We start from the raw sequence: 23,565 nt of genomic DNA, 5'->3' as shown, positions 1-23,565 counted from the left end.
TGTATTTTACCCTATGCTGTTTACCGCCCTGAGAGCTATTTGCTAAGGGCGGTATATAAATGTAACCAAATAAATAAATAAATAAATAAATTATGTCATTATGATTGACAGGTGGGTTGACCACCTTCAAAATCCCTTCCATGGGATTCCTAAGCTGGCTGTTGGGCATCTGGGAAACAGCCCAAGGGGCATTGCCAGCCCAATGTCATCACTTTGGGAAGTGCTAAGCATAGGGCTGGCAAAGAACTTCTTTCTCCCTTCCCCATCAGGTGACGGGAGGAAGGAACCTGCCTGTTGCAAGCATCAGCTGCAAACAGGAATTCTCCCAATGCAGCCGATGATGCTTGTCAAAGGAAGGTTCCTTCCTCCTGTCATTGATGGGGAAAGGAGAAAGAAGCTCTTTGTCAGCCCTGTGCTTGGCACTTCCCAAAATCTAAACATTGCTAGACTCCAAGTCCCATTATTCCTGCGGTTGGCTATGTGCTGGCTGGGACTGACTGATTCAATCACATCTGTAGGGCTGCTGGTTCCCCATTTGGCCCACAAGCCACACCCACCTGCCCTACCCTTGACATCATATATGTTGTGTGGGGCAGGTGGCTCAGCCAAAAGTGGGCCTGAAGGCACTGGGTGTGGCGCTGGGCAAAGACGGAGCTTGGAGACAAACTCCTGGAGAGCCAATAATCAACTGATTGTCGGCTCTTCAGCAGCCCTGCCGCTCAATGTAGCACTTTCAATGGGGCTTCCGTAGGCCCCTGTGGGCAAAACAACTCACCTGACTTTATTTATTTATTAAATTTATATACCACCCTTCGTCAAGAGACCCCAGGGTGGTTTATGTCACAGAACATAGCAAAAAATATATGTCAGTATGTAACATAGTATCTGCACAATACAAAAAAACCCCTCAATTATAATAAGAAGAGATACATAATAAAATGCAAAGCTTCATGAGGGGCAGTGAAGATGACAATTGGGCCACCAGCCAAATTGAGTTCTTCACCCCTGCTTCAGGAGCTGCCAAAAACTAATAAAAATTGGCACCAGACATGAAGTTATCTGTTGTATGAAGAAGGGATATTTTTTTTGCTTCTCCTTACTCTATTTGTTCTGAATGGTCCTGAATCTACAGGCCACACATTGCTGCTGCCTTGTTTTGTTTTAAGCCCATGGCTTTTCTCTCCCACAGAGAATTACAGGAGCCAGCATTTCTCCCAGCTTGATGTTCTTTGGACAGTCTATTTATGGAAAGACAGACCTCAATGGAGACAGCCTCACCGACATTGCAGTGGGAGCTCTGGGGAAGGTGGTGGTGCTTTGGTGAGTGACTGTGAGAGCCAAGACTCTGTCCTGGGTGTTCCCAGAGGGCAGCTTGGGGGGATCTTACCTCTCATTTATACCTTCAGCCATTCAAACCCTCAGCCAATCATCATCCAACATTCTCTCGCATTCTAGCCCATGTACTCCCCCCTCTTACTCAATTCACTTACCATATATCCCTATATAAACCCGCACTTACCATATTTACAGTTTTTAACATATAAGGACATCACAAAGACAAATAGTGCTTTAAATGTGTTTTAAATGTATGGTGTGTACACAGCCTGAGAGAGAGGGAAAAGGGGTAACAGAGAGAGGGAAAAGGGGGTCCTGCCCATGTCTGGCTCTAGCCCCATGCACCACTGGGGTGCAGCTCCAGACAAATTGCCCCTGAGGGAAAGTGGCCCTCAACAGGAAAAATGGTTTCCTACTCCCAGTCTCTAACATTCACAATAAATAATAATACAAATAAAATAGAATTATAATAAAGACTAAAACAAAAACTTTATTGTATTGTATTGAAAAACAACAGTGTTGCCTTTTGGGGTGGGTGTGGGTCATGTCTTCCCCCAAAGAAACCTGGGAACTGTAGTTTATCCCTCTCACAGAACTACAATTCCCAGCACCCTGAACAAACTACAATTCCCAGGTTTCTGTGGTGGTGGTGATGGGAAAGTGCTTTAAATGTATGGTATGTATGCAGCCCACGTCTGTCGAGACTCAGCTGTTACATTCCAACACTAAAGGAGGTACAGCTAGCACTATCCCAAGCAAGGAAGGGCCTTCTCAGTGGCAGCACCCCTGGTTGTGCAGCTCTCTGTTCCAAGTGAGACTTAAACAAAGAAGATTTTTAAGTGGGCAGTCAAGACATTTGTATTTTAATGGGTGTTAACTCTGAGTTCTTCCAGGTGGGAGTTTATTGTGGCATTGGTGCTGCTCATGCCCACAAGTTTTTTGCAGCATCCACAAAGCATTGTGGTTGCGAAAATACCAGCCGAAACGTTTTTTTGTTTTGTTTTACGAATCAATATTTCCCTTACTGCAGAAAATCCAGTAATTAAATGTAACTCTTTATTTGGGATGGGGAAGAAATTCAATTCAATTCATGCTTAAAGGTGAATCTATCAAATTTGCACTTTCTGAAACAATATGAGAACTGAACCACAGCCATCCTTTGACATTTGCATTTCTCTGCATTTTGTGATGCAGTTTCCAACCAGAGTACAACCAAAAAGGGTAGAAACCCAACTTAGACAACCTCTGAAAAACTCAATATATGTATAAATAATAACTAATAATCATAACATATTATTAAAAACAATCATATATGGCACTAAGATATCCTTAATCCATTCCATGGATTTAGATCTTGTACTAGATCTTTTCCATAATCCATTCCTTGCAATCAGATTCCAAGCTGGCTGACAAGTAATGAAAATGGAAATGGACTGCCTTCAAGTCAATCCCAACTTATGGCAACCCTATGAATAGGGCTTTCATGGTAAGCGGTATTCAGAGCGGGTTTACCGTTGCCTCCCTCTGAGGCTGAGAGGCAGTGACTTGCCCAAGGTCACCCAGTGAGCTTCATGGCTGTGTGGGGATTCGAATCCTGGTCTCCCAGGTCATAGTCTAGCACCTTAACATTATCAAGGATTTTCCCCATTCATTCACTAGTCCAAATTAAGAGACTGAGCAAGATATACACCTGTATAATATATGGTATTAGGTCATATATGTATATATATATATCAGAGCCAGGGTGGTGTAGTGGTTAAGGTGTTGGACTACGACCTGGGAGACCAGGGTTCAAATCCCCACACAGCCATGAAGCTCACTGGGTGACCTTGGGCCAGTCACTGCCTCTCAGCCTCAGAGGAAGGTAATGATAAACCCTCTCTGAATACCGCTTGCCATGAAAATCCTATTGATAGGGGCACCATAAGTCGGAATCGACTTGAAGGCAGTCCATTTCCATATTTATTACCTACAAGATTTATATACACACACACACACACACACACACGAGTACATTGTATTTATTCTTTATTACTTTAGATATTTTAATGGGCATTAGACCGAGTGGCTCCGAAACGTCCTCTCCCCCTGAACAGAACTCAAGTAGCACCATGGTACACACCACGGTTGCGTACTTTGAGACAGGAGGTGAGACGACTAGAGCGCCGGTGGCGGAAGTCTCACTCCGAAGATGCTCGGACACAGGTTAGAGCAGCAATAGCTGCCTACCAAGTGGCGGTAAGGGCGACAAAGAGGGAATTCTTTGCTGCCTCTATTGCATCAGCAGAGTGCTGTCCCGGGAGGTTGTTCCAAGTGGTCCGAAGCCTGGTCGGTCCAGCTGCTCAGGAACCCTTGGAACAGTCTAAGGCCTCCTGTGACAAATTGGCAAAGCACTTTGCTGATAAAATCGAGCACCTGAGGAGCTCGATTCCGTGCGCCGTGGATACAGTGAATGAGCTAGAGGTGACCAGTTGCAAACCGGTCAAATGGGATTGATTTCGGCCTCTTCCTTCTGAGGATGTGGACAAGGTGCTCTCATCTGTAAGGCCTACCGCTTGTCTAAATGACCCTTGCCCATCGTGGCTCCTTATGAGCTGCAAAGAGAGATTGGGTGAGGGGATCAAGGCAATGGTTAATGCATCCCTGCAAGGGGGTGTTATGCCACTAGCCCTCAAGGAGGCTATTATTAAACCCATCTTAAAGAAGTCCTCCTTGGATCCCCAGATCCTAAACAACTTCCGCCCAATTTCGAACTTACCATTCTTGGGCAAGGTCATTGAGAGAGTGGTGGCAAATCAGTTGCAGACACACTTGGATGAAACGGATTATTTAGATCCATACCAATCGGGTTTCAGGACTGGACACAGAACTGAAACAGCCTTGGTCGCTCTGGTCGATGATATGAGGAGGGCAATGGATAGGGGAGAACTCACCTTCCTTGTCCTCCTGGATCTCTCAGCGGCTTTTGATACCGTAGACCACGGTATCCTTCTAGATCGCCTGGAGAGTTTGGGATTGGGAGGCACAGTTTTACAGTGGTTCCACTCCTTTCTCTCTGATAGGCGCCAACAGGTAGCATTGGGTGATGAGGTTTCAGACCCTTGGCCTCTCAATTGTGGTGTGCCACAGGGTTCTATACTCTCTCCCATGCTATTTAACATCTATGTAAAGCCGCTGGGAGAGATCATCAGGAGATTTGGGCTGCAGTGTCACCAATATGCGGATGACACTCAGCTCTATCTCTCATTCAAGTCTTCACCGGAGAGGGCTGTGGAGACCATGTCCAAGTGCCTGGAATCCGTGAGTGGATGGATGGGCAGGAACAGGTTGAAGTTGAACCCTGATAAGACCGAGGTACTACTTTTGGGAGACAAGGGAGGGTTAGGAGATGTTGACCTGGTGTTTGATGGGGTGAGGTTGCCCCTACAGGACCAGGTCCGCAGCCTCGGGGTTGTTCTTGATTCCAAGCTGTCCATGGAGGCTCAAATTTCGGCTGTGAGCCGGGCAGCTTGGTATCAATTACACCTTATACGTAGGCTGCAACCCTACCTCCCTGTTCAACAGCTTCCACTCGTGGTGCATGCCCTGGTCACCTCTCGTCTAGACTACTGTAATGCGCTCTACGTGGGGTTACCCTTGAAAATGACCCGGAAATTACAACTTGTACAGAATGCAGCGGCGCGCTTACTTACCAACAACCGCCACCGGGACCACATTACGCCAGTATTATTTGATCTACACTGGCTACCGGTTGTTTTCCGGGCCCGATTCAAGGTGTTGGTTTTAACCTTTAAAACCCTGTACGGTTTCGGCCCAGCTTACCTGAAAGAGCGCCTCCACCGCCACCAACTATGCTGCTCAACTAGATCAGCCACACAAGGCCTTCTCTCAATCCCGCCAACCAAAATAGTTAGGTTGGTGGGTACTAGGGAGAGAGCCTTTTCTGTGGTGGCCCCCACTCTCTGGAACTCCCTCCCATGTGACATTCGACATGCCCCTTCCCTAGAGGTATTCCGCAAGGCCCTGAAGATGTGGCTATTCCAACAGGCCTTTGAGGTCCTTGGGAGGGGTAAATCTCCTTGATCTTGTCATCTATTGTATGCTGTTAATATAATTGTTTTTATATGTATTGATGACTGTCCAGTATTTTATTTACTGTTATTAATATGACTGCATTGTTATTGTTGTATTTTATCTCATTTTAATGTACGTCGCCTAGAGTGGCCATTTGCCAGATAGGCGACAAACAAATTAAATATTATTATTATTATTATTATTATATTACATAGCCCAACTGAATTTTTCAGAGCAGTTCTCCAACCAACCAATGGTTACAGAAAGTCATGTATTAGAGGCAGAGCTTGGAAAAGTTAATTTTTTGAACTACAACTCCCATCAGCTCCAGCTAGCATGGCCACTGGATTGGGCTGATGGGAGTTGTAGTTCAAAAAAGTAACTTTTCCAAGCTCTGATAGGGAAAAGTGTGCATAAAAATGAATATATTCTTGAAAATAACATACAAAAATGCACTATATTTGGAGGATTGCTTGTAAAAATGCGTAATTAACCAAAGCTACATACAAAAATGTATTTATTGGGAGAAACTTTTCATGAGTTTTTTTAATCGCAGATTGCTGCAGAAATATGGAGAATAGAATTTAAGAGTGGACAAATGAGAAATGGAGAGAACTAAAATGGGTAGATCCATCTCAATTTCCTACTCGTGATGCTATTGCAGTCACCACTGGATTCTTTTGCAGTTTATTCACCCTCTTTCAGCCCATGGCTGCATCCAGCCCCCGGTTTAGAACATGCATGGTCTCTCCGGATTCAGATGTTACAGAGAAACAGAGCTTGAGGATGAGTGGGCCATCAGCATTCTGGTGACACCTTGCTCCAAATCTGTTCAAAAAGTCAGTACATAAATATTTCTGTTAAAAGAGACAAAACAAATAAAATTGCCACTCTCTGGCCCTTGCAGCTCCAGTCCCATTGTTACATTGGTCACAAGGATGCAGTCCTCACCTAAGGAAATTCCACGAGATGATGTGGAATGTTCAGGGGATACCAGCTCCTGGCAGAATCTGGCAGTCAACCTCAGCATCTGCTTCAGCACCAGCTTGGTCACCAAGAGCTACCAAGGTGAGGGAGGCCAGAGAGTCATAAACCTTGAGCCTCATTCTGCAGTCCAGGGAAATATTCATCACCCACAGCTGCAGCATAGAGACTGGCATGTGGGCCGGACTAAGGTCACATGGGTTGTGTATAGCCAGTGATTTTCTCAGTTGTTACAATTACAGTAACCCAAAATTTTGAATCACCATTTATTAATTCCAGATGATTGTGGAAAATCAGCGTTGGCCAGCAGCTGGAAAGGGCCTTAGCGGGGAAGCAGCCCAGGATTAAGCCTGCAGATCTTTGTTCATTGTCAAGGCATAACCATAGGATGCTTTTTCTTATGGACAGAGGTTATGTGCTGATGACTGATAAGTAAAAAACAATAGATGAAGCTCATCCTTTCATCAAGTCAATGCTGGGAAGTTTTTTAGATATCCATCTGTTTTACAGTTGTTAGAGACCTACTGTCATATTTTTTAAAAAGTGTCAAAATTGCAAGCCTCTCTTCTAGTATAAACCCTGCAAACAGCAGGAAATCCTGCCCCATCTCCCCCAATGGTTTTTCCAGGTGATCTTCATCCTACCGCCGTTCAACTCAAAAGCACTGAGTCTCTGCTGTCATCTGTGCACCATCCTTTATATGCACAATTTCTCTTCCTCTCTCCCTCTATAGGACACCCCTCTGCCAACCTCTCCTTCCACATGGAGATCGATAGAAACAGGATGAGGAACCGAGGAGTGTTTAATAATGGCAAGAAGGTCACAAATGGGGTGCAGAAAATCTCTAAGGAAGAAGTGTGCATACAGGAGAGCATTCACATCACGGTAAATGGAGGGTTACTTTCATTTCCACACAGCTTCATCTGGGGTGAGATATGGCAGCTGTTTATACAGGCCTCTCTTGTGTGTCACTAAAGCTGCAGCTGCTTCTGGGGTGGATACACAAGGACTCCTCTTAGGAAAGTTCTGTTCTGGATATCTATAAAAGTGATGTGGAGTGATCTGATAGCTGTCTCCATTACCTTTCAGAACTGCATTGAGGATTACATCTCGCCTATCAAAGTCTTTATGAACTTCTCCCTTGAGGATGACAATAACCCTAACAAGGGGAATCTCAGACCTGTTCTGAGCCCCCTAAGCAACACGACAACGGTGGAGGTGAGAGGTGGAAGCCAGGACTCCTGATTTCTGGAAAGTAAAATTTGCAGAGCAGGATTATAGCACCCCTCCAGACATCCTTTTTATTACTATTTGTGCTCATGATGGTATTGGGGTTGTATACACATTTCCCATTTATTCTGCATTCAGTGCACTCCCGCTACTGGTGGGAAGTGGTGTACACATGACTAGGGATGGTTGACAAATTCAGTTCAGTTTGCATGGAAAGCCAAATCCATAAACTTTACACTTTCCGAAACAATAGGAGAACAGAAACACAGCCATCCTAGACAAATTGTGCAATGCAGTTCACCAACCAGCCATGTTTTGCAAAAATGCATATATTAGGGGACAGCGTGCAAAGAAATGAAAATTACATACAAAATGCTTAATATTAGGAGGAATTGCTTGCAAAAAATGTGTACAATGGTCAAAACTGCATAAAATGTGTTTATTAGGAGAAATTCACACTAAAATACTGAAGAATTTTCATGAGGATTAAAAAAAAATAGCTGCAGAAATTAGAACTGTATTTAAGACTGGGAAAATGAGAAACTGAGAGAACTGAAGTTGACACAGATCCTTCCAACGTATGACTTTAGCCACAATCCATATGTATTGTGCATCTTTTCTGTTGTTTCTTATGAAATACTCTGTTTTTGATGCATTTTTCCCCAAAACAAAAAGACAAAAAACGCACCAGTCTGGAGGGGCCCATAAGCTGGGTAGAGGGGGGCTGGGCCCTGGACTCTCAGGGAAAGAAATAGAGCTTCCTGGGTTAGGGCAAAGACACATAAAACAAAATGGAGACTGATGCCCACAGAAGATAGTGGAGGCAGTCATTTGAGATGTACAGAACTAAGTACAAACTCCTCTGTGTAGGATGTGTTTGAAAACAGTTTTAGCTTTCAGTGCAAAAATAAGTGAACTTCAGGGGCTAGAACTGAAGTTTCTAGGAGAGGAATGTATGGGATACCATGGTTTGGAGCAAGCAGAGAGGGGATCTGGAAAAGGGGCAGAATCAAGTTGTTTTCAATGGGAAGAGGTAGTACATTTGGTAGATATAGTATATTAACTATGGTAATATTCTTGGTAAACCTATTAGATTCCTTTTGACAAGCACTGCGGGGAAGATGAGGTGTGTGAGGCTGACCTGCAACTCTCCTTCCATGATTCAGGGTACGGTGAACATCCTTGATGCTAGCAGTTATGGTTGTTTGTTGAATATGAGAACAAATTAAAAGTGGTAGAGGGAGAATAGGACTTAATTTTTGAAATAATAATTGCTAATATATGTACAGCACATTTCAAATGTCCAGAGTTTTTCATTCACATACATTATGACTGCAATCCTTCCAACAGCTGTTGGAGTACAGTTCCCACAGTCACTGACCAATGGCCATGCTAACTGGGACTGATGGGAGGAGTCCAATCATACCTGGAGGACTGTAGATTAACCACCTGTGCTCTACGGTATTGTGGATGGGGGCTGAGCCTAAGAGAGTTGTGCCTTGGCATATGCACACTACAAAATGATGATGAGTCCAGGAACCAAAGTGTTCCATGATTAGATTGCATGGAGGGAAACAGTTCTGGAAAACACCAGCACAGAATATGCACCTAGGGCTGCAGCCATTTTGAATTAAGGTGTAGCAAGACTTGCACACTGTTAAGAAACTTTGTACCATACTTTAGTTTCTAATGGCATCATTTTACAAAACTTGCAAATGTGTATTTGGTTTTATACTACATTAGCAATGCGACTGCCCCCAAAGAATCCTGGTACTTAAGTTTGGCAAGGCTAAGAATTGTCTTTTGGAGATCCTTAGCCTTTTTTCCATCACAGTACTACAGCTCCCAAGATTCCCTGGAGTGGAGGATATTACCATTAAATCATTCTAAGTTTGTTATATGTAGGTATGCCCTAAGGCAGCCTTTGCCAGCCTGGTAACCTCCAGACATTTTAGACTACCACAACTCCCATCAGCCTCATTTGGAGGGCACCAGTTTGGTGAAGACTTCCTAGTGAGCTTTTGGCTGAGGTGAGATGTGAATGGTACACCACTTTTCTGGTGCAGTCAGCAATTACACCTCCCACATTCAGGAACTGAGGACTGCTAACTAAGTTATCTACACAACATCCCCTTTATCAGGTCTAAGGAACTAGTTGTATTTCCTGGAAGGGACCTGAACATGAGCTTGGAGCTGGAGAACCGCAAAGAGGATGCATACTTTGTGACCCTACGTGTGCCTCACATACCAGGCCTCTCCTTTCGCAAAGCTTATGTGGTATGTATTCCATCTACCAAAGGGCAGATTTTCACCTTCACTGCTACCCAGTGGAGGCTGCTCCATTAGGGTGAATGGGGCACTGCCCTACCAACCTCATTCTGTCTCCAGCCAGTCCCTAGCTGCCTCTCTTCTTACTAGTCCAGGGGCTGTCACTGGCTGTCAGCTTCCTTCTCCTTCTTAGGGCTCATCTACAAGGTGGTTTACTGTGTGTTTGGTGCTACTCACATCTCCTTTTAATTCACATGGTTGACATGATGGTACTGGCAAACAGAAGCTGTCATGCAGCTTTCCCCTTGTAAATCCATACTAACTCAATCCTCTGATAATACAAAAAGGGAAGAAAAAACCCTCTTCACTCTGTTTCTCTAGTGCTTGCAGATACTTTGCTCTAATGCTTTTAGGTGGGTGTGTCAATTGTTCCCTTATTCATGCCTCCTCCCTCCTCCTCCCTTCATTCATTTTATTTCTTGTAGGCTGAAAAGCAACTTCTGGCTGCTCTTTTTCTGCTGGCCTTTTTTATGTTGCTGCAAACGGTACTTATTTTTATTTTCCCCCTAACTTGTGCGCAAAAGCATAACATTGCTCAAACAAAGATTTGTATTTCAGCTGTATTGTACCAGTGAAAATGCAAATAATTGCATTTCCGGATTGTTTTTTTTTAAATGAAACTTACTGCAACTGGGCATGCTCGATTGCCAAGTAACCAGAGGGAGTGGAAATGTTAAATTGGAGGACGTGGTCATTAGGAAACTGTGTGGTTAATCCTTCCCCTCAGTGTGAATAGAAAACACCATGTTTACAGCTGGCTTTGATCCCTTACTGTGGACGGTGCAAATAGAAAACAGAGGCAAAAACAGTGTCTTTAGTACGAAGTTAGGCGCCCATGCTGGATAAGCCCTTAGTCTCAGTATGACTGAGCAGGGAAGAGGGTGAGAACAAAACTTGATTTAGTTGGCTGTGGCTCTGCCTGTCATTGGTTTTGGCTGCACCTACTTTTGGGCTCCCTGACTTGCCTTACTAGTCCCAGTGGGCATCTGCCACCTCTGCTGCCACCCCACATGCCATGAACTTCTCAGCTGGGATGGAGCATACCAGGGTGCCACTTTCTTTCACCAACACAAAATTGCCATGAGTTAAAATCTGTAAGGTTCAGAGTACTGAACATTTGGGGTACTTTGGGGTGGGTTGTCTCTGCTTGCCAAAGAAGCTCCAGATATCTGAAGATTTGAATCTGATCATAAGGTTGCAAGAGGAATGTTGCTACTGGATCAGGGCTGGTTTTAGGTTTGAAGGCTCACTAAGGCCATGGATGGCTAATCCAGGGCCCAGAGGCCTTATCACCCCCCACTTCAAACAATTTTTGCTAGACCCCTGGTCCCCCACCAATTTTGGCAGTAGTGGTAAAAAGAGAGAAAGAAAATAATACGTAGATGCAGTGCTGGGGTGGGAACAGATGTTTAAAGACCAGTACCTTACTGGGGATGAAATTGCCCCCTCCCAAGCTATCAGATTGATTATTTGATGTGAAGAGAGGGGCAATAACTCCTCTTCCTCAGATGATCTGTCGGGGGGCTGGGTGTGTATGTATGTACAAGAATGTGGGTGAGGCACAGCCACTATTGGCCACACCAGAGGAATGTCATCGGGCTAAAAGAGATTTGGCGCCCTCCCCCTAGGCAAAAACAACCCCTGATGGGGCCCCTTGGATTTAAAGACAGCCGCACTCTAAGCAAAGCTACAGGCAGCACCTGGCCTCTAATTCTAGCTGCATTTTAATTTCCCACAAGATCTAAGAGTGATGCTATGTCAGGGGACTGTGAGACATCAACATGGCAGCTAAACTCAGCATGCTGGGCCAGTTTATTATTATTATTATTATGGGGTGCAGGGCAGGGCATGTTGACACCAACCCTGAACTGGATTGACTTCTGTGTGGTTTGCTCCCCCCTTCTTTTCTCCCAGTCCAATGCTCAGATAGTTGTGAGCTGTGATGGGCTCCTGGACAGTCAGCACTTCAAGGGCCTCTCTTGCAACATCAGCCATGCTGTTTACAAGGATAATACTAAGGTGAGAGCCTCCGACACCAGTGTATGGCACAGTGGTTTGGCAATGCTTCAAATCCCCTCTTGCCTATTTAGGACTTAATTTGAACTGGAGCTAATGGCAGACACACACTGTTGTGCCAATTCCAGTGCATCTACACCTTTGTTTTTTGAAAATGGGGGCTAGTGAAACTCTGCCCCTTTTTACTCTAAAACCTGGTCAGATCAGCTCCAGTACGTTTTCCCCCCCAACTCAGCTTCAGACAAATTTAGCAGCTGATTGGTAAATCAACCTGTTGCCGCTCCAGGTGTGGCCAAAGGAAACACTTTGTTGTAGGCTCAGGCAGAGACAGTGATTAGCCCAACACTTTGTTGTGGGCAGTCCTGAAAAATCTGAAGTCAGCAGCGGGGAAGGGAGGTGTATCCAGCCAAGGGCAGAGTCACTTCAAAACACAGCCAGAAAAACCATTCTCGCTGCTATTGAAGCAACTAGTGTGCTCACAGTGTGAATTCCAAATCTGTTGCCTTGGCCCTAGGATAGCATTGGGGCTGGGCCATGGGTAGCGATCTGTGGTGAGAGAGAAGCCAGGGATCAAGTCAGTGATCATGAATGAAAATGAAGAACTGATGACATAACAGGAGGCAGGACTGAGAAGAAAGCCAAAAATCAGGGCCAAAGGATACAGGAAAATACCAAACATTTGGGAAGACCATGTTCTGTCACTAAGGCTTAACTAGAAGGGGCTGTTGGCCTTACCAGAACATAATTTCTCTTGGTGAACAGACCATCAGATGGGATAACAACACCACCTAGTGTCAGCAGGCAGGAATCGTATGTTTTTTGAGGAAGTAGCAACCCTCACGAGACCCCAGACCATTCACTGATGAACAGCTGAAAGGATACACCAAAGATGATAATACACACTTAAGTTTTTTCCGGTGTTAGAACAAATTAAAGCAGAACTATCACTAGAAGCTAAAATGATGAAACTGAGGTTATTATACTTTGGACACATAATGAGATGACATGATTCACTAGAAAAGACAATCATGCTGGGGAAAAACAGAAGGGAGTAGAAAAAGAGGAAGGCCAAACAAGAGATGGATTGATTCCATAAAGGAAGCCACAGATCTGAACTTACAAGTTCTGAACAGGGTGGTTAATGATAGATGCTATTGGAAGTCACTGATTCATAGGGTCGCCATAACTCATAATTGACTTGAAGGCATTTAACAACAACAAAAATAAGGATTATGTTTTAGGAACAATGAACTGGATTAATGAACAATTAAGGAATAAGTAGAGAAATTACAATGAGTTAATCAGGTGTAGATGCACTTCTGTTTTATTAAAAAGTAAGAAGAAAAGATCACTATTAGTAATTTAGTGTTGATTTATTATATGAAGCGTAATTAGAGGTATAGAATTAATAATTTCAGATTATGTAATATTGTACCTTGATGAATGTTTATATATGTGACTTTGGGGCTGAGGATACCAAATAAAGTATACTGGATGGGGGTGGGGTGGGGAGAGGATCTGCCTGAACAGCAGGAGGAAAGGGGGAGCCTTTGAGAGCGGGACCATCTAGCTGCAGAAGATGCCCTGCTGCATCATGCAAGCAGTTCAGGGAGGTAGTTTGGAACAAACATAGGGAAGGGAAAGCTGGGGGAGAGTCAGAGTCTGAAAATCTGATGTGCTGCACAGGTACAGGCAGGGGCTTCTGTAGAGTGGCAGTGATCAGAAAGGAAGTGCATTTTGGATTTTCCCTTTATAATTTTGCACTCTTCTGTTACCTGGACCTGTTGGGTTTTGTCTGTAAAATGCATCTTAAAGGCATCCATCAGCATAGGATTAAAAAGAAAAGAAAGGAAACTGTTGTTTTTTATTGCAATTCACATTTCAAGATGTGATTCTTCCATTGTTCGGCATTAGGGGGATGAAAGGGGAGGGGTGTGTGTGTGTGTGTGTGTGTGTGAGTGAGTGAGAGTGAGTGAGAGAGAGAGCGGCGTGTAGTGGAAACTACAACTGGTGCAGAATGCGGCGGCTCAGTTGCTTACAAACAGCCGCCGCCGTGATCACATCACGCCAGTATTAATTCACCTACATTGGCTGCCAGTTGTTTTCCGGGCCCAGTTCAAGGTGTTGGTTGTGATGTTCCTATATTAATGTATATATGGTAAGTGTTGTTGTTTTAGAAGATACATGGTAAGTGGAGTGAAAGAGGGGGAGTGAATGGGCAGTAGAATGCGAGATGATTGGCTGAGTGTTTAAAATGGCTGAATGTATAAAAGGAAGAGTGAGAGTGGAATCGGGGGGGGGGGAGAAGAGAACTGAGTGGATTGCTTGGTGGGGTTTAGAGAGTTGTTTGCCAGGAGAGTGTGAAGAAGGAGGGAGGTGGAGTTCGGATTAGTATTGAGTAAAACCATATGCTTATGTGCCTTAAGAAGAAATCTTGTTAATCTTGTTAGCTTTGTTATCTGTAGTAAATACTTAATTTGGTTTACCAAAGGCCTGATCCTTGGCTGGGGTTTCACAGACCAGAAGGGAGGGTAAGGTAATGACCAAGGCTGAAGGGGAACTGTAACAAATGGTGGCAGCGGTGAAGAGAATAACAATACCAGTATTCAGAGTCTCTGGGAATACTAGTATTGGGACGTTACTGGTGGTTGCCTAGCAGGGGGATCTGTTGAGATCTGTGCTAGAGCGGATAGGTAAACCATAAGAGAGTGCGGTCCGGACTGGTGGAGTCCCTGGTGGTGCCTAGAGACAGGCAGTAACCACGAGCAGGTAGGAACCTGACAGGGAGAGCCAGGGAAGGATGCATCACATGTGGTGTCAGTAGCGGTGGGATACGAACGACAGAGAATCCAGATACGAATACTAGAGAATCCCTAATAGTTGTGTGGCAAACAGAAATAACAAAACAAGATTTCTTGTGAGAGTGACTGGCAAAGAGTGAGTGAACTCAAACACCATGGCTGAATACATAAAAATGAAAAGAGAGGAGCTGGTGGAGAAGTGCATAACATTCAATTTACCTCACGAGGGTAAAGGGGTTGATGAATTGAGGGTAGCACTTACAGGATTTGCTACTGCCCAGCAAAAACAACCTGTCAGAGAAGAGACCCCAGAAGGATACTTAAGCAATCCCGCTTATATAGAGTACGTGAGAGAGAAGTTGAGGAGGGAGGCTGATGAGAAAGATAAGCAGCGGGTCTTTGAGGCTGAGGAAAAAGATAAACAGCGAGAGTTGGAAGCTGAGAGATTGAGAATGGAAGCTGAGAAGTTGAAGATGGAAACTGAGAGAATGAGATTGGGGTTTGAGGAGAGGGAGAAGCAACGAGCAGTGGATGCTGAATTACAAGTAGAAAAGTTAAAATTTGATAGAGAGAAATTTCACTCTGAGGAGACAAGGAAAGACAGACATGGAGCAAAAATAAAAATTACTCCAAAGGACTTTGCTGTCTATGAGCCTGGTCAAGATCCTCAAATTTACCTCAGCACCTTTGAAAAAGCAGCTCAGTTGTGGGGGCTACCTGAAGACAAATACATGCAGTATTTATCAAACCTGATTAAAGGGGAATTGGCTGAGGTATACCAATATTTCCCCTCAGACAGGCCCGTCACCTATGCTGAATTCAAAGAAGCAGTGTTTAAAAGATTCAGACTGGGGCCTGATTATTTTAGAAAGCTTTTCAGAAACTGCCAGATACAGACAGGGAGGTCTTTTGTGGAACTGGGAGCAAAGTTGATGGATATATTTGGAAAGTGGATGAGTAGTGCCAAAGCTCAGTCAGTGGAAGAGGTGAAAAGCCTCATGATACTGGATCAATTATACCATCAGTTACCACCAGAAATAAGGCTCCTGGTCAAAGACCGTTCCCCTACATCTGTGCAGGAGGCCGCAGAGATGGCGGATCACTTCGCCTCCAATAGAACTGGCTGGGTGGGGAAAACATCAAGAGAGTTTAAACCCAGACCATATAGTGCTGGCAGAAGGGATGTGGTACCACAGCGAGTGAGTCCTCCATTAAAATCTGAAGGGCACAGGACACCCCAGAGTGGATCTGTGTACCCTAAAAGTGAGGAGAAATTATGCTACAAATGTGGTAGACCGGGGCACCTACGTTTTCAATGTGAGGTTGCCAACCCCATTAGTAATCCTGCTCAGACAAGGGCAGTGAAAACAGAGCCCAAGGCTTTAGAAACAGCGAAAAAGGTTCAGTTCTGCCAGATAAACTGGACAGAAGTAACAGACCTTGATTCAAGTCTGAGAGAGGAAGTGAGTGTACAAGGGGCAAATTATTGGGCATTGCTTGATACTGGTGCCGCTCAGACATTACTGAGGCCAGATTTAATAAAATCTGAGGTAATATTACCTCAGGAAACTGTGACTATCCAAGGAGTGAGAGGTCAACCAGAAAGTTTGCCTGTGGCCCTGGTGGATATGTCTTGGAGAGGCCGAGAGGGCCGATATAAAGTAGGCATTAATGCCCAGCAACAAGAACCAGTAATACTGGGAAGGGATGTAATGGGAGCCCAAGGAAAGATCTATGTAGTGACCAGACAGCAAATTGGCAGAGAAAAAGAAGCCATATTAAGGGGGGCTGAAACAAACAGGGTGGAATCTGTTAACCAGCCTCAGGTTACCATAGCAACCACTAGCAGGCCTGCTGAAGAAGACAAACTGTATCAAGTGGTCTCTGGGGAAGAAGCAGATCAATTCAGGGAAGAGCTGCATAAAGATATAAGTTTGAAGCAGATAAAGGAACAAGCCCTGACCCAACAGATTCCTTTCACTGACAAACTGAGGAATCAAGTTGTGTGTGAGAATGGGATTTTATATAGACTGTGGTTGCCTGCTGAGACAAAGGATGAATGTGAACCAGTGAAGCAATTGATAGTACCTAGCAAATACAGAACCAGATTGCTAGAGGTAGCCCACGATGTCCCATGTGCAGGACATCTGGGAATAAAAAAGACCAAGAGGAGATTGGCTGCACATTATTATTGGCCAAATATCTCCAAGTATGTAAAACAACGTTGTCTATCTTGTGGAATATGCCAAAAGGTGGGAAAGAGTGGAGTAAAGACCAAGGCACCCTTAAAGCCCCTTCCTATAATTGGACAACCCTTTTATAGAGTGGGAATAGATTTGGTGGGCCCTTTTTCCAAACCCACAAGGCATGGCAAGAAATATCTAGTGGTGGTGGTGGATTTTGCCACCAGGTACCCAGACGCAGAAGCACTAAGATCTGTAGAAGCCCCTGTAGTGGCAGAGGCTTTATTAAAAATCTTTATGAGGCTGGGTTTCCCTCATGAAGTGCTGACAGATCAAGGCAGTGTATTCATGGGAGAAGTGATGCAATGTATGTGGAAATGTTGTGGTCTAAAACATCTAAAGACCACTACTTACCATCCCGCCACTAATGGGCTAACTGAGAGATTCAATGGAGTTTTGAAGGGCATGATAAGAAGCTATGTTCAAGATCACCCACAAGACTGGGATGAACGTTTGGGATGCTTCTTATTTGCATACAGAGAAGTCCCTCAGGAGTCAACAGGCTTCTCACCCTTTGAACTAATGTTTACTAGAAAAGTGAGGGGACCTTTGGAACTGCTAAAAAATTCATGGGAAGGAACTCTGGGAGAGTACAAAACTTCTGTAGTAGATTTTGTATTGGAATTCTGCAATAAATTAACATCAATGATGGAAGTAGTGAAAGAGAATTTGAGTCATGCATAGGAGAAGCAAAGTTACTGGTATGACAGAACAGCCAGAGAACGTGTGTATGATGTTGGAGATATGGTTATGGCGTTCATACCCAGGAAACATGACAAATTACAGGCTAACTGGGAAGGACCATATACCATCAGAGAAAGGCTTGACACAGTGACATATGTAATCACCACAGACCAATTAAACAAAAGCAAAGTGGTTCATGTAAATATGTTAAAGCCTTACCATACCAGGGATGCAAAGGTGTTGCAAGTTACCTTATTCCCTGAGGGAAGTGGGCCTGAACTTCCAGATTTGGTACAGGAAAGCAAAGACAAAGGAGGGGTAGATCAAGTGGAATGGTCAGAGGAGGTAGAGGAGGAAGTAAAAGAAGAGATTCTAAGAGTTTTGAAAACCTATAGGAATCTCTTTAGCAACAAACCTGGCCGAACCAGTATAGTTATACATTCCATTGATACTGGAGATCATGCCCCAATCAGATCTGTTCCGTACCATGTGAATGGGAAAGTTTTGAATGAGATCAAAAAGGAGGTGGAAGATATGCTGGAATTAGGAGTGATCAGGGAATCCATCAGTCCCTGGGCCTCAAGTATTGTCCTGGTTCCGAAAAAAGATGGAACGACCAGGTTTTGCATTGATTATCGGCTAATCAATAAAATTACTGTCCCAGATGCGTATCCTATGCCTAGGGTAGACGCAGTGTTAGAGTTATTGGGGGCAGCAACCATTATCTCTACACTAGATCTCTGTAAAGGATTTTGGCAAATGGAACTAGACGAGCAATCCAGAGCCAAAACTGCCTTCAGTACACCAGATGGGTTATATGAGTTTGTGACCTTACCCATGGGACTAAGGAACTCACCAAGTTCATTTCAGAGGCTAATCAATACTGTGTTGCGAGGCATGTCAGATTTTGCAGTGGCCTATATCGATGACGTAGCCATTTTTAGCAAGTCGGTGCCTGAGCATGTCCAACACCTGACAACAGTATTGGAGGCCTTAAGAAAAGCAGGCCTCACAATAAAAGCTAAGAAATGCCAGTTTGGACTAAAGGAAGTAATCTATTTAGGACATAAGGTGGGGAGTGGGAAAATCACCCCCTTATGGAGCAAGGTGGAGGCAATACAAGCGTGGCCGATCCCCTTAACCAAAAAACAAGTAAGGGCATTTCTGGGTGTGGCTGGATTTTATAGGAAGTTTGTGAGAAATTTTGGGGAAATAGCAACCCCCTTGCATGAATTAACAAAGAAGAAGTGTTCTGAGCGTGTGGTATGGACGGATGAATGTCAGAAGGCTTTTGATCTACTGAAGCAAGCCTTGTGCCAAGGACCCATATTAATAGCACCAGACTATGAGAAACCATTCATCGTGTCTACAGATGCGTCGGACCTGGCGCTGGGAGTCGTCTTGCTACAGGAGAGAGAAGGCACCAGACATCCAGTGGCGTACCTGAGTCGCAAGCTGACGCCGAGGGAGAAAAACTATTCGTCGGTCCAGAAGGAGTGCCTAGCGGTCGTGTGGGGACTGAACAAGTTGCGCCCATACGTGTGGGGACGAAGATTCACAGTGACTACGGATCATCGGGCCTTGTTATGGTTGCAGACTATGAAAAACCATAACACTATGCTGCAGAGGTGGTCCTGGGCCCTACAGGACTATCAAGTGGACTTCCAGTTCATCAAAGGCAAGGACAATGTACTGGCCGATGGACTTTCCAGGCAATTGGCTGGGACTGCAGTGACGTGACCAGACAGAGGAACAAAGAAAGACATTTTCCCCATAGAGACTTTTATTTGTTAACGCGACGTATAAATCCTGGAACAGGAATAATACTCTGCTGTTGTTTAAGGGGGGGGAAATGTGATGTTCCTATATTAATGTATATATGGTAAGTGTTGTTGTTTTAGAAGATACATGGTAAGTGGAGTGAAAGAGGGGGAGTGAATAGGCAGTAGAATGCGAGATGATTGGCTGAGTGTTTAAAATGGCTGAATGTATAAAAGGAAGAGTGAGAGTGGAATCGGGGGGGGGGGTAGAAGAGAACTGAGTGGATTGCTTGGTGGGGTTTAGAGAGTTGTTTGCCAGGAGAGCGTGAAGAAGGAGGGAGGTGGAGTTCGGATTAGTATTGAGTAAAACCATATGCTTATGTGCCTTAAGAAGAAATCTTGTTAATCTTGTTAGCTTTGTTATCTGTAATAGATACTTAATTTGGTTTACCAAAGGCCTGATCCTTGGCTGGGGTTTCACAGACCAGAAGGGAGGGTAAGGTAATGACCAAGGCTGAAGGGGAACTGTAACAAATGGTGGCAGCGGTGAAGAGAATAACAATACCAGTATTCAGAGTCTCTGGGAATACTAGTATTGGGACGTTACTGGTGGTTGCCTAGCAGGGGGATCTGTTGAGATCTGTGCTAGAGCGGATAGGTAAACCATAAGAGAGTGCGGTCCGGACTGGTGGAGTCCCTGGTGGTGCCTAGAGACAGGCAGTAACCACGAGCAGGTAGGAACCTGACAGGGAGAGCCAGGGAAGGACGCATCACATTGGTATTAACCTTTAAATCCCTACACAGTCTCGGCCCAGTTTATCTGAAGGAGCGCCTCCAGTACCACAAATTAAGCCGCCCAACCAGATCAGCCACACAGGGCCTTCTCTCAGTCCTACCAACGAAAACAGCTAGGTTGGTAGGGACTAGAGAGAGGGCATTTTCAGTGGTGGCCCCCAGTCTCTGGAACTCCCTCCCATTTGATCTTCGCCATGCCCCTTCCCTGGATATATTTCGCCGGGCATTAAAAACTTGGCTTTTTGGACAGGCCTTCAGGAATTCCGGGGAGGGCTAACTTTTTTGGGATATTTTATTATCTATTGATCGCCCTAACTGATTTCATGCTGCTGTGATTAATGATCGTTCTGATTTTATTGTATTTTATCTGTATTGTATTGTAATTTACTGAATTTTAGTTTGTACGTCGCCTAGAGTGGCTTCGGCCAGATAGGCGACACAAAAATTAAATTTATTATTTTATTATTATTATTATGCCTGGGTGAGTGCTGAGAATTGCCTCACTTTTGATCTCCCCCCTCCTTCATTTCAGGCTTTGATTCAGCTCAGGTTTAGCATCCTTGACAACTGCTCCTGGGGAGATTACTTGGAGATGGAGGCTTCTGTCAGAAGGTAAAGGTCTACTACTGAACACTTTCCCACCTTTTAATAGATGTGTAGAAGAGAGAATTTCAGCAGGTGTAGCATGTCATGCAAGACACATCTGCTGGTATTCCTTCTTTTTCTACAAAACTCTTAAAGGTGCAGGTGCCCTGTCCTTTTTTTTGCAGCTGACCATTCTGCATAAATGTGACAGTGGCCCCTTCCAGCTGACCTCTTTTTTGAGCATTCATCCTGATTTGTCTGTGGGGAGGTTATATGGCCTTGTGTTGAGCAGTTGCTGTACCACACTTTTCAGTGCGTTTTCTCAGCACTTTCCTTATTGCAAAAAAAGTCATTTTTTTCTGAAATTGGGCTTGTTGTGTGTGAGTGCCAAATCCCTTTTAATTGTGCAGCCTGAATTTGCCAGTGGTTGAAAACCACCTGCAAAAGAGTGACATTCTGGAAGTGCCCCCTCCCCGTCTCTAATTTATGCATTTATTTAGAGAAAAAATATAAATAGCTTATTAAAAAAACCCTCTAAGCAACATATATAAAACAATGTAAAATTATTGTTTACAATACTTAGATAAAATCAGCAAATATTAAAAAGAAGCATTTCTAACTAAATTCCTAATGGTCATCACAGGATTTCCAGCTGAGGAGGAAAGTTGGAGGATTCCTCTTCTTTTGCCACTTTGTATGTCATATATGAATGAACAATTGCTAAAGTCCCTGGCCACGGCATGGCTTCTTCTTTCTTTAGCATCTGGTCTTGACATTTGGGACAGATCCACAGGCCCTTGGGAATAGTTTTCAGGGGTGGGTCCAGACAGTCCAAGTGATACACACGTGAGCATGTGTCACACATCAGCAGCTGCCTACTTTTCCTGCAAACACTGCAAAAATCTTCATGGATATCACCATCTGTGGAGCTGGGGATGGGATGAGACAGGCTGAATAGTTGTGGGGAAAGTAAATGAGGATTGCAAAAATGGGAAAGATAAATCTGAAATAAAGTGTGTGTGGGAGGGGAATGGGATGGCATTTTGATGACATTTTCACATGGACACAGCAAAAAACTTGCATTCGTGGGCAGCACTAAGCCCATAATGAACTGCCACATAGGAGCATCCCAGCTCATAATAATACAGTTTGTTTAAGATATATAGGATGCTGGAGAATAATTATGTGTAAATTTTTATTACATAATTTCTTGGAAGTGTATAGAGTAGACACAGAAGTCAGGGCCATTTCTGGGGTGGCGGGTATAAGAATATTTTGCATAGTCTTTTTTCCCCCAAGGATTTTATTTGCTATCAGACAACATTGTCACTGCATCGTGACCAAAAGACAGATACTCATATACACCACTCATCCGTCCACACACACTCATGCCCCATATACACACATAAACACAAGCTGGGAGGGAAAGGGGGGGAAATGTCAAGGATTGCTCTAGCTCCTAAATTTGACAAATCACCTTATAAAGTTGCTCATGCTCAGTTCATGCAAATAAATCCATGTGCACAGACCAAATGTCATAGAACTTCACAAAGCCCTACATAACTTAGGCCTAAAGTACTTTAAGGACCACCTGACTCCCTATGTTCCATCTCAAATGCTGAGATCTTAAGATGGGGAACTTTTGATGGTTCCCCATGCCCCTGAGGTTCTGTTGACCCCCACCAGGGACTGAGCCTTTAGTGTGACAGGCCCTGCCCTGTGGAACTCCCTACTAACAGAGGTTCAGTAGGAACCATCCCTTCTTTCTTTCAAGTGTCTCCTGAAAACAGAGCTTTTTAAACAGCCTGTCTTTTTAATAGGCCTGTCTTTTCCAGCCAATGCAATACTTACGGATGCTTTTATAATTGTTTTTAATTATGTTTTTAATTATGTTTTTATTGGTTTTTAATTTTCTCATGTCTTTGTATGTTGTAAGGTGCCTTGTACTTTTATGAAAAGTGCAGCTTATAAATACTTTAATAATTAAATAAACTTCTGCTGCTGCTTGTAAAAAGCTGCACACTCACATACTGCCAGTGTTAACAAATCCTTTGATTGCTGCACAAGAGGGGGTGAGAGGTGCTGTTTCCAATATGGGGGCATCAATTGCTTCACCATGATCAGTGTCTACACTCCTGTAGGCCCTACAGGATCCAGTGTAGTTGACCCTCAGTGAGGTCCCATAACACCGGAATGTAGTTCAACATTACATTAACATCTGCAAATATCAAAGATTTCTCTGACACTCGATTAATGCATGTGAGGACCTCTGACCAGAATGGGGTTACTGCTGGGCAGGACCACATCATACATACCAATAAAGCTGGAGATGTGCAACAGCGCCAGCATTTGTCTATACCTGAAATGTGTTTTTGGTGAAGCCATTAAGAGTTCCAATACACTCTGAATAACATTTTCTATTGGATTAAGCGCAATTTAAGGTCCAGAGAAATTACTCGCACTGAAGCCAAAACTGCCTTCCACTGTAGTTTCCTTACTGGGTGCTGTAAGTCCCTGTTCTGTGTGCCACCCTAAGAACTCTCCAATCAAACTTAGCTTTATCCAGATGTGATCGATATATGTATATACCTGCTTTCTAATGCTCAGTTGAGGCCAGTGGTGGCTGGTGGCTCCATGTCAATGGGGCAGTGCTTCATCACCTTGGACAGCTTCTTGAAAGTTTGGGCTACAAGCTGGAGCAGATTCCACTGCCCCAGACATGAAACCACC

General features: G+C 44.1%; 1 protein-coding gene across 3 annotated transcripts in view; it reads left to right on the top strand.

Moving 5' to 3' along the window:
- ITGAL (integrin subunit alpha L) overlaps nucleotides 1-23,565 on the top strand; it is an 80,103-nt gene that overhangs the window by 39,905 nt on the left and 16,633 nt on the right. For all 3 annotated transcript variants that reach the window (XM_061590406.1, XM_061590405.1, XM_061590407.1), the window contains 8 exons: nucleotides 1,190-1,320; nucleotides 6,317-6,477; nucleotides 7,127-7,278; nucleotides 7,483-7,611; nucleotides 8,717-8,790; nucleotides 9,765-9,900; nucleotides 11,866-11,970; nucleotides 20,783-20,862. In XM_061590406.1, the coding sequence (XP_061446390.1) occupies nucleotides 1,190-1,320; nucleotides 6,317-6,477; nucleotides 7,127-7,278; nucleotides 7,483-7,611; nucleotides 8,717-8,790; nucleotides 9,765-9,900; nucleotides 11,866-11,970; nucleotides 20,783-20,862 (968 nt within the window). The remainder of the gene's footprint in view (nucleotides 1-1,189; nucleotides 1,321-6,316; nucleotides 6,478-7,126; nucleotides 7,279-7,482; nucleotides 7,612-8,716; nucleotides 8,791-9,764; nucleotides 9,901-11,865; nucleotides 11,971-20,782; nucleotides 20,863-23,565) is intronic.

Source organism: Rhineura floridana, chromosome 11 (assembly GCF_030035675.1).
Source record: "Rhineura floridana isolate rRhiFlo1 chromosome 11, rRhiFlo1.hap2, whole genome shotgun sequence".
Taxonomy (NCBI): Eukaryota; Metazoa; Chordata; class Lepidosauria; order Squamata; family Rhineuridae; genus Rhineura; species Rhineura floridana.
This window is presented reverse-complemented; position numbering and strand designations above follow the sequence as displayed.